This window comes from Perca fluviatilis, chromosome 11 (assembly GCF_010015445.1).
Source record: "Perca fluviatilis chromosome 11, GENO_Pfluv_1.0, whole genome shotgun sequence".
Lineage (NCBI taxonomy): Eukaryota > Metazoa > Chordata > Actinopteri > Perciformes > Percidae > Perca > Perca fluviatilis.
The window spans coordinates 10,736,339-10,748,560 of NC_053122.1; the positions used below are offsets into that span (position 1 = coordinate 10,736,339).

General features: G+C 39.9%; 1 protein-coding gene across 4 annotated transcripts in view; it reads left to right on the top strand.

Moving 5' to 3' along the window:
• astn1 (astrotactin 1) overlaps positions 1-12,222 on the top strand; it is a 566,677-nt gene that overhangs the window by 437,633 nt on the left and 116,822 nt on the right. For all 4 annotated transcript variants that reach the window (XM_039816837.1, XM_039816835.1, XM_039816836.1 and 1 more), the window contains one exon: positions 264-447. In XM_039816837.1, coding sequence (XP_039672771.1) covers positions 264-447 — 184 coding nt within the window. The remainder of the gene's footprint in view (positions 1-263; positions 448-12,222) is intronic.

The following is a 12,222-nucleotide window of genomic DNA, read 5'->3' on the forward strand; positions in this document are numbered from 1 at the left end:
TTTGGATATTTTTTCTGTTATTTATCGACCATATAATGAATTGTTAAATCAAGAAAGTAATTGTCAGATTAATCGATAATGAAAATATGACTTAATTGCAGCTCTTAGTGTCTCTCAAAACAATCAGCAAGGCAGTGCTGTGTCCAGAGAAAGCTGAGTCACTTCACTAACCCTTGAGTAGAACAAACCAACCGTCATTTGCAGCTGCCGTGATACTATGTGAATTATCGAACGTTGAGCTGTGATTGTGTCTGCGCTTCCAGAAATAGCGGATAAGATCTACAACCTGTTCAATGGTTACACCAGTGGGAAGGAGCAGCAGACGGCCTACAACACTCTGATGGATCTGGGTGCTCCGACACTTCGCCGCGTGCTCTACCACTACAACCAGCGCTACGAGAGCTTCGGGGAATTCACCTGGAGGTGTGAGGATGAGCTGGGACCCAGGTACAGCTTTCATTTGACCCATTTTTATTCTAAATTGTTCTGCCTTTAAAATAAGATGCCAGTTTCTCCAGGTTTTTAAAGCAAGGCAAAGAGCAAAATTTAGAAAATGATTGGCCACCTTAAGCACCCTTTTGTTTCAATACTGCAGTAGATAAGGAAGGAAAATGACAAAAAAGGTGAGAGTGTCAAACAATTGTAATTCCCTTTGTATTTCAATAGTGCCCAGATATGTAAACTCAAATATGCATTCCTTCCAGTTAATTGATCATCAACTTTATGGTCAATTTATCAGAAGGTTCCAACAATATACAAGGCTGACTCAGGACAGCCCTGTAGCTCGGCCCTGAGTCAAACTTTTACAGAATTCCAAAAGACTGAGCCATTTTAACAATGTGTTGACTGTGATCACTGTAATCAGCCTCTGAAATTGCAGAGATGTGCGTGCTTGCGTGCGTGCCTACTCCATTTATGAGTTGCCCTCCCACCAAGAAAGTCCATTCTATCGTACTGAACTTCGAACAATAACAGTACAGCCTGGCTGCAAGATTGAAGAAAAGTGGCAATGAGACAAGAGTCTGGCTTGGTTTGGTGTGAACACTACTGCGCAATTTGAGCACACTGTCCTTTCAAAAATGGAATAGTCACCAGCAATTCCAAATATGTGGGAAAAGGCAGATATTGATTCAGCTGTTTGCAGTCCATGCAAAATTTACATATGGCAGATTTGGACTGGACTGGAAATGACATATAGGCTCCATTAGTGATTACTTTACCCCTCACTGGTCATGTGAAACACTTAACATCCTAACAGTGATTCATGGACCTCACTCACAATTCCAACTACTTGTAGAGGTATTCCTACATACCATAAAAGTTTGCTAATTGAATCAAAACATCAAAGTCATGAGCAGTCGAATCACAAACGCTGTGTTTGAGCTATGTTACTGGTTACTAGTTGCAAGGCGTTTTTTTGACTGCTCATGACTGGCGCCCAAATGTAAACACGAACACTACTGTCTTTATAATCTATCTTTTTAATAAACCGTCTGTACACTTACAAAGTTCTCAATGCTTCGGTTTACATGTAGGGACCCTCATTATGCTACAGTGGAAGTGTGGTGTTATTTTGAGCCTTGTTAGTGGTATAAAGTAGCGATTTACCATCTGCCCAGAAAGCTAGTGTTAGCAGCTAACCACCGGTTTGCGGTAGGTTGTTTAAAGCCAGAGACACATTCGATTAGCATGAAAACAGATCCCAGAGAACGTTCGACTCGGTACGCATAACCCTAGGTTCATTTTGTGCCGGAATTGTCCTTTAATTTGCTGCCGAAAAATAACCGCCAACAAATACACTTTAAAAAAACCTGCATTGATTGTAAATATTGTTTAATTGGTAAAGTTTGGTTCAGGTTTGAAAATTGGTTTGGAGGGGGTTTGAACTGGCAGGACTCATTTGCATGTTGATAAATTGTCAGAATTGTGTATCTTTTGTCTGTTTTTTTTGTTTATGTTTTGTGAGTCAACAAAAAAAGAAGGAATGGGCTTGAGGCTAAGTGCCACAGACAGGTTAGGGAAGCAAGTAGGTATTGAGAGACTGACGCAGGGCCGGGGAATACTGGATCAGAACTAGGGCTCACGGGAGTTACAGCCAGTGCATGCCGCCCGGTGCACGTAGCTGCATGCAAAATACACAGTCTGTAGATTGATGCATGTAATGCAGAACAAAAGTTTACAAGTGTGAGAAATTTTAAGCTGCGTGCCATTAGCAACATGTGTTGGGGTTAGTACAATAAGCTGATGAAACGATGAAATGAAACGCCGGAGACGGAAGACCTGTCTGCCAGTTCACTACGACAATAGCAAACGGAGAAAGAGTTGTGTATAAAAGGATAGTGTGTTAGTGTTGCTCCACCATTGTAGGGGATGTGAATGGAAACACATTCAACATGCTAATGCACAATCGACAGCATCACCCAGATGTGCAGATCACTGGGATGATAAATGTTTGGGTGCATAAGAGGTGCTTTTCAGTTTTATAGCCTATTGGGACGTGTTGTCTTTGGGGAAAGTGTTTCTTCAGTGTCTGCACAGTGTAATACAGAAGTGTTTTGAAATGTTCCTTATTGTTATAATGAAAATAGTTTACCAAACTGGGGTATGAACCGTAATCTACTGTTAGACCCCTAATGCTGTCCGAACATTTCGGAAATCAAAAGTCTACAAGCTACACTTGAAGGCAGAGTAAAAAAAAAAAAGCCAGCTAATTGGCAAGCAATATTGTTTCACTTCAGCTTTGTTTGGCCCAGCGACAGAAGCAACCAACTGAAAGCGATGCATCACGAAGCAAAATTGGGCCCCCTTCATTTTCTAATGGACACTTCTCAATGCATTGTAGCCAGTAGTGTATGATGCATGACAAAACACGTGCACCTATTTTCTATGTAAGGTTACACACTCTCTAAAAAGGCAGCAATTTTATAATTTTTACTCCCAGATCAACATCTGCTACTGTACCCTGACCCTGTGTTGTGTCTGATGTGTGCTACAAATGTTGCTATTGCGACACTAGGCAGTGCGGTCAGTACTGCCGTAATGCTGCTGTACTGCTGTAATTTGTTCCAAAACACCTTTTTCTCCAGCACAATTACAAACACATCCTACTCACACAGCCAAATCTCCATGGGATCAGCCCATTCAAAGGTTGGCGGCATCCGACTTTTGTTTTGATTCTCAAAGGTGGCAGATGTTCTGCTCCCAGCTTCCAAAGTGCTGTCTTTGATTGTAGGCGGTTGTTTGTGTGAATTACAGTTACGGGGAAAATTAATTCAAACTGACTGGGAAGCCGAGTGAGCTTAACCTCTGTGACATCACCGGGGCCATTTAGTAACGCACATTCAGGGGGTGCCCCAAATTTCCCCCCAAACTACGGATAAGTACCCATAATGTAAAATTGTAGCTTAATGTTTTATAAACAGAGCCATGTGTCCGATGTAAAATATACTTATAAACGACATTCTGTGGTATATGCTTTCACTTTGGCAGGTGAAACTGATTAACCAAGGCTCCCTTAATTCTCTCTCCCTCTGTGGGTTCCCCCCTCCCTAAATAAAAGGTTGTTTTTAATAGGGACCATGCTGGAAAGAGTTGATGTAATTGAGGGAGTTGCTGTTCCATTAAAATGCACTTAGATTAACAGCCCCCCAATTTAGTTAAAGGAAGGGGTGATTAATGTTAATAAAGGCACCTCAGAGCTGGAAAAGCAGAAGAGAAGTGCATTCAAGGTGAGGCCTGGCAACAGGGGAAGGAAGTATAAACATGTTTTGTTTAGCCAAGTCATCAAGTGAACATTAGACTTTCCTATGTATCTAGTTTGGTGTGAGGAGAGACTCTGAACCTGAAACAGAGCTGTATACTGTCTATTGTTAACAAGCGAGCAGGCAGTCAGAGAGGTTAATGGCCTTACAGCTCCACTGCTGCGTGTCTAAGTGTGCTGACAACTTCCCCGAGGCGTCAAACACTTTGTTTCTCTGACGTTGTTCGGCCGTTGGGAAAAATAAAAACAGATAAATGGTTGCCAGGACAAAAATACTACTGATATCATTTCAGCAAACCAAAATAATGGTCATGCAAAGTTTCTGACTTTTCACGCATACAGTATTGATTTTGGCCTGGTTCTGCGAAAGCACCTAAGATCATTTTGATCATTGTCATTCAGTTGAACAAAGGCTGACCCAAACAGAGGGGTCTGATCTTGATTTGCTCTTTGTATTTGGGTCTTAGCACATATAAACATTATGGTCGTATTAGGAAAAATATTATATCCTTAAACATTTTTCTGAGCCAATGGTTTGTTGGCATAAAGTATCACAGCGTCTTCAGGCTGGTAAACATTGGTGCAGAGATGCTACTGTTTATTCCACCCACCAAATCATTGGGGTCCAAGCATCAGTGCAGAAACCTAGTTGATGTTGTGAGACATCTTCATATTGGTCTTGTTGTTCATCATCATACATTTTCTCCTCTTATTATTACCTAAAAGTACAGTGTCTGGATTTTGGAACACTTAAGATAGATGTGGATCCTCACCCACAACGCACCTACTTTATGGGAGTATTACCCACCAGGTCATCTCGCATTGCCAGACCTTCCTCCACAGCACTGCGGAGGAGCGTCTGGCTAGTTCACACAGCATTACGGGATGGGAGAAAAACATGTTCTGGTATATTGGCTTGTCTTTAAACCAATCACAATTGCCACAGGGGGGCGCTGAAACGCTGCATGGAGCCACGGTGCCACGGTGCCGCTGCAAAAAAGTCCCAGGAAGGATCTTGTTTTGCTGGAACGTGTATGTTCAAAAGTTGTTTTAGTCGTGCAACAGAAAACTCAGATTGGACAGATAATCTAGCTAGCTGTCTGGATTTACCCTGCAGAGATCTGAGGAGCAGTTAACCATAGTCCTCAGAAATCCACCAGAGTTTAAAATTCCAATACAAAGAAAGCTTAAGGTAACGGACATCCGGCCGAAAAGAAGGACATAGGGCGGATTTTCCGGCGGCAGCAGAGCAGTCCCGGAAATGAAACGTTGTGGATATAGATTATCCACCTATGGTATGTTTAGCCTAGGTTAGAAGTTAGAATGATCTATTAGGGAAGTTTTTCACACATATTTTACATTTAGGCCTATGATCAGGACAGATTCAGATTTAAAGTGCTCATATTATGCTCATTTTCAGGTTCATAATTGTATGTAGAGGTTATATCAGAATAGGTTTACATGGTTTAATTTTCAAAAAACACCACGTATTTGTTGTACTGCACATTGCTGCAGCTCCTCTTTTCACCCTGTGTGTTGAGCTCTCTGTCTTCGCTACAGAGTGAGGCATCTCACTTCTGTTGGAAGTCACACATGCACAGTAGCTAGGTAAGGACTACTAGCCAGTCAGAAGCAGAGTATGAGGGCGTGTCATGCTAGCAACTAGGTGAGCATTATAACGAGTGTTACAAAGCGATGCATGTTCGTCTGTGAAGTAAAGGCTGGACTACAGTAGAGCTGTTTGGAGCGGTTTGTGAACAGTGTTTTCTGTTGGAGATGGTAAGTCCCTTTGGGGTGGACTTTGGGCTTTTTCACTTTGTAAACCTATAACGTGCACAAAAAAGATATACAACACAATAAAGGAAAGGGAAAAAGCATAATATGAGCACATTAATATAAACAAATGTATATTATTAAAGGTTTAGGGTTAAGGTTTATCAGGTCTAACCCGTATAAAGGCAGCAACAGAAAGTTTGCTGTTCTGGCAGGGAGTCAGGGTGGTCTGGGATCAGATCCCCGGCTCTGGGGTTTGCAATGGCCGAATTTGAGTTGCTACAGCCGCTAACTGAAGATCCGTGTCTGTTAAAATCTGCCCAGAGATTAGACAGTCCTTGTTCTCCATAACAACCCCTCTTTAAGTCCCTTTTGTTTGTGGTTTGCTCTTAAATCCCCATTTCTTTGGCCACTTGAGAAGGAATACCTCTCCCACCCAAACAATCTGTGGTACCGCCGACAGTAAACAACAGAGCAGACAGGCTCCCATCTAACACACACCACATACTGTATATGTACATACCACAGACACGCACACAGTTTCATCTTCCCAAATCAGCTCAATGTCTTATGAAGAGAATTCCCCAGTTTCCCTGTCACAAACAATGAGGACAGAGTAAGATTTTCATTAGCTAGTCAAAATACTGATAACAAGAACTCCGCTCAGGCTCTGACTCAATGTAAACTCCTATCAGCCAAGTAAGCAATATCTGGAATCAAATGAATGAACAAATGTGGCTTTATCTTTAACATCAGATATTCAGATCTGCTGTTTTTAGAAACATATTGAATCTCCCTGACGAGACCTTTTGGCATCCTGCGGAGGACATTTTTGTTGCCCTTGTCATGCAACATCGCGTGTCGTTTTAACTCAAACCATAAACTCAACGAAAGGCTGTCTCTCCAAGGCTTGACACTTCTTCTCCTGAGGGCCAGACCTTGTCATCACCAGGGGAGTACCCATCATTTCAGGCACGCCGCTTGGCTGTTGACTTACAATTGCTAGATGTTTTAGCTGGCCTGAAAGAAAATCCTCCGTCCTGGCCATTTCAGTCCTGACAGTGTCCTCAGTTAGACTGTGCCCTTTGATGAACTGAAAAATATTAGAATTTTTCCTATTTTCTTTCTGTTTTTACATGGCAGTCTCTCTAATCAGAGGAGTGCTTGCAATAATAAGTATTGTTATGGTTAGAATTTCGCTCAGGAACTCATAATCATAATCACAGCAGACTGTTTACTTTAACTGTGTGTATTTTTGTCCTTCTCTCAACTATAAAAAGTCAAAAGTAGCAGTGCCTTTCAGCTGCTCATCCAACAGTGATATATTGGTTTCTGTAGTGAACAGAAACATATACATATTTACATACACTGATATTTATTCCCAGTAAAAATATCCCTTTATCAATATCAGTTTACATTGTTATGAATTTACTTAACAAATAAAAGTATCATGTACCCTCGCTAGGAGAGATCCAAGGTGCTGCTTTGGTTGCAGTCAAATGTAATGTACAGTGGTATTGGAGTGAACTAGTAATGACACTACAGTTTATAAAACCAGAAAACATTATTTCAGGTAAAGATAAGATATGTTGTGCAATTCTAAGGGGTTTGAAGGGAAGTCTTTAACATCTGTAAGTATATTTGCTCTCTGCTCTTCATATGATGCTAGAGAGAAAAGAATTATCTGATAATGGTCTCTTTCTAGTCTTCTCCATTTTACATACATGTAGGATGTAAGACCAACCCTGTCTCAAGAAATGACATTAATAAACCACTAATTTGCAACAGTAAGTGCATTTTGCAACACATCCTCATACCTTGAAGACATAAGTCAGTTTCCAAATGCTCCCAAAACGACACATGCAACTGTTCTGTTTACTGTGACCGTCAACATGTGACCGTTCTATTTAACATAATGGTCTCAGTTTTAAACGTGTAGTAAACATTGTGAAAAATAAACTAGTTAAGTTTAGGCAATAAAGATACTAAGGGTTAGTAAAACATTAGGTATTGGCATAAAACAAGTCACGTAAAACTACTAAAATGAGGACGTCGTATGACATCACGGACATCATTGCGTTACAAACTAAGGTCCGTAAAACTTTCAAAATGACAGTTGACTTTTAGTTTGACATGAGACACGAACCCCAGTATCCTGAGTGAAAGTCTTATGTCTGTGACAGTCTGGTCTGGCTGTAGAAAAGTTGAGTTTTATATCACAGCTTCGTCTTAGCAGTCATATAAAATACTACTCCAATAACAAGCGCATTACAGTTTGCAACAAGTCCTTTGATAGCAGCCATGTGGCAAACTGGGTAAAAAAAAAATTCTGACATAAATCAGACTGCTCGTCCGACAGCTTGATCGTTCAGGTTCAGGCGTCACGACCCCCCATGAAATGGCACATCAAATGACAACCGATCTGACAGAAATTTGGCCAGCTTCTAAAATGAGTCTGGGACGATCAATTTAGCAGAATCTGTACTGTGTCTGTCTGGCTTAACCAAAGTGTTTTAGATACCTGAACCCAACATCAAGTGGGATGCAGAACACAACACAACTCCAGTGTTTAGGGTAAAAGTCCTGCTTTACTTCACTGTACTTCCACCCCGATCACCTCCCTACAACTTCTGTGCAATCCAAAAACACACTTCCTGAGGAAAATTACATTCGGTCTACTCAGGTTGAGCAGGGTCCAGGTATTGCTCTAGGTCTTGGATCTGTGTGTCACTATGTTGCCAATGTTTGCCAATGCTAATGTTTTTTTTTTTTTAAACATACAAACAGATTTTTTTATTTTTAAGTTAACAGGTTTATTAATTCAATATTTTATTATCCCACAGGAAAATAACAACGACAACCAAATGCAATCTCTATTATTAAATTAACAAATAATAAATAAATAAAATGTATGTCCGCATTGGATATCAACGAGTTATAATAATGATAATAACGTTCCCAGATTGACAGAAAGTATAGTAATCTCAAATACAATGCCAAATATACCGAATGCTGTGGTAAAAGATCAAAAAGTACTTTTTAATGAATGAATAAAACACAATAATAAATGTATTTCTAAGTTGATTTTGTATTATAAAGTATTCATGTGTGTTGCATATGACCATTCGCGTGCGTCTACATGCCTGCATTGCATGCACAAAACCACACAAATGTTTAGGGTGAGAGTCTTCTTAAGGGACACTCACGTTGTATCTTGCACACCATTTTCCACTCCTATACATGCACAAGGATTTATGGTGACAACCGTTGCTATTTGGCACCTGTGAAACATTCCTCTGCTGCTTTTTTTTTAAATGAAAGCATAACAAACCACAAGCAAATAAAAATCCTGATTTCCTCAAACCACTGAAATCTGTGGCAAAATATGGGAACATAAAGAGGTTTCAGAAAAATGATATGAATGACAGTATGGCAGCTCAGCAGCAGTACCAACACAAGCCGCCTTGTCTACAGACAGGCTGACAGGGAGGACTGACATCATTAGAATTGTTTTTTCTTTCTTTGCAGTTTCCAGAGCAGAACACCTAACTGAGGCTGTAGAGGTTGCTGTTACGGCTCTGTTGATATGCATTTGCAAAGGAGACACTGACCTGCTGAGCATCCATATGTACATATAACATTCAAAATACGCTCTGATTCCAAAAACAATACAATAACATATGCAAAGAACTTATATTAGCCAGGTGACTGCAAAGAGGATGTTGCTTCTCATGTATCTCTATATGTATAATGGTTTGCAAATTATAAAGGATTGCCAAAAATAGCAGAAATATGTTTGACCAAAAGTGTTTAGCCTATTTGAAAGGAATTGTGGCTTATTATGGCATACAGAATATGTTCATCTTCCAGAAATAACATTAACACATACCAGCAAATATGGTGATGTGCTACAGTATATGTTTAGAGAACAGCAGTTGATTTGGAGTCAGTATAAGACAGGAGATGAAATACTGCAGAAGCCACAGACCACACAGTGTCTGTATTATTACATTGTGTTGGTCAGTGCCAACTTAAGTTCATACTCCAAAGAATTGCACCTAATCAACAAAATAAAAAATTGCGTCATCGCAGAGACTGGAACACACAAGTTACAAATAAAAAAACATATTTTCTCACTTACTTCTGATGGTTGGCAGGATCAAGATCCGGAGCTGCAAATCAATCCAGACCGGACCATTTCAATTACATTATGTAGTAGTTATACATTTAGCAGTTAGAATTAGTAATATATTCTTGTTTTTGAGCATTGCAAGTATAAGTGAATCTATGTAATTCCTTTTCTTACAAATGAAAAGTTGAATTCATGAGCAATAAAACACCATAATTATAGATAGATGGATGGATAGATGGATAGATGGATAGATGGATAGATTGATTGATTGATTGATTGATTGATTGATTGATTGATTGATTAAAGGGGTGATAGAATGATTATATAGGGTATTTTACACTGTTCCTTAAGGTCTCCTAATAGGGTATGTAACATTGGTTGGGCTGAAAATTGCCCAAATGCTATTTTATTAGGCCCTTAACTACCCTGTGAATATGGCTCTATTTGGAACAAGAGCTTTTCTTCCAAATATGGTATGCTCATGAATATTTAGATGAGCTGCGCGCTGATTGGTTTGAGCGAACCACATAGAAACACATTGGCGACTCGACAGCAGGTCTCATATTTCAGACACTGCAAAGTTATACATTGTTTGTCGGGCTATTTCGTTATTACATAATGGAGCTCTGTCAGGGCAGCGGCGTTTGGTAGTCCATTAACCCAAAAAAAAAAAGGCGAGGCAGCTACACAGGCAGCACCGGCCACTGAACTCCAACAAACAGTCGGACAAAATTTGCAATTAGACATACATTTTCGTAAAACGGCCCATATTTGACATCTACATAGTTGATTTCTCGCATAAAAAAGTCTCAGAAGTGAATTTAATGGTAAAATAGTAGATGAACAATACAATTTCTGAGATCTGCGCAACCTATTCAGAAGACTAAGCTGACCTCAGATCAGTTGTGTAGCCTATGTAAATGTTGGGGCGTTACAAACATAGAGATTAGAGCCAAATGAGGAGGAGCCGTTGAGTTAACGTCAACTAGGCGGCTCGTTGAGATTTGCCCGTTTTCAGAGGCAGTTTCAAATTGTGAGATTTGCAGAGGAAAGAGGTGTCGATGGGATTTAGAGGTTCTATGTATGTCCTAGTTACCCACTAAACTGTTATTATTCAACTATGACAAGATAAAATCGGGTTTGCATTCTATCACCCCTTTAAATACAATCTGTAGTTTTCCTGCTACAGCCTTGTTTGGTCTGGTATAGTCTTGCATTGCCAGACCTTCCTGTTGAAGTTGAAGACAGGAAAAGCAGAACGTGACGGTTCTTAGTTAAAACTTTTATAGTGGCTGTGTGTTTCCACTGTAAAGCTCATGTGCTGTTTTCTACTTGTTTTTATGTTTTTTTTCTGCTCTGTATAAATGGTTGCTTATCTGAGTATTTTTTGGAAGGAGGAGGAGAAGAAAGTGTTTGGGTCGGGGTCCTGCAGACCAAAGAGCCAATCATTCACATAGAGTCGCAGCATGCCAGCTTACATTTACATTTGTAAACTGGCTGCTGACTTCCTCACTTGCACACTTGTTACTTGCAATAATACATAGTCTCACTTTAGTCAAAAATGTGTTTGCTAGAAAGTAGTTCCTATGAAGAGGGATGACAGTGAAGTCTGTGGATTATCCACAGTAACAGTAGCATTGTTTCTTGAAAGTTGCTGTTCAGCCCCAAAAACAAAATTGCATTCACCTCCAGTGTGTGAGGTGGAGGCAGAACTCTCAGATATCTCAAAACCTGGACAAATGAAACCAAATTATCTGCTACTACGTACCAGAAGTTAAACCATACCTGTCAACCCTCCAGTTTTCCCCAGGATTCTCCCATAATTTACCCTTCACTACCATTGTCATCCTGTTTAATTATTTTCCCTTTAAAAAAGGGGGCAGGGCCACCAGTAAATTTCCCTTTTTTTTTTTTATTCCAATGTTTACAGGTATGGGTTAATCTCAAATTATATGTAGTGCGCCTGCATAACCCAGTCCTCTGCCCATATCTCAGAAGTTCCAAATTGCAGCCCAAAATGGACCATGAGTGCAGATTGCACATGTGTGAACATGTCTGCATTGCACAGACACCAATGTAGTATAAAGTGTGCACATTCGCCCAGCTGTCTGAAATTTATGTCCATTTTAGTGTATGTCAGGGCCTTCAAATAAATAAACAATCTCACCTTAAGGTCCATTTTGTAGTTCTTCTGGAGCTTTCAATCGTATCATCAGCTTCATCAGCGAATGGGCTTTACCTCTTTGTCATGAAAATGTAGATGTTCAAATTTCCCGTTTTTAGAGCACTTTAAACGACTGAGACCTTAGGTTCAAACTTCAGAAAAACAATCTCACCACACCATTTTCTGGGGCTTTCTATCATATCACACGATCTTCACCGGCTATATCTGCTAATGTAATTTGGGTGAACTCACCCTTTAAAAGCAATATTCGTTTCTTTCTTTTTTTTCGGCAATTTTTTTTAATACAGTATTTCTTTCACGCTGACATATACATACATGTCGCTAGCATTATTACCCTCCTTATATTCTTTACCATCATCAATCATTTTGAGA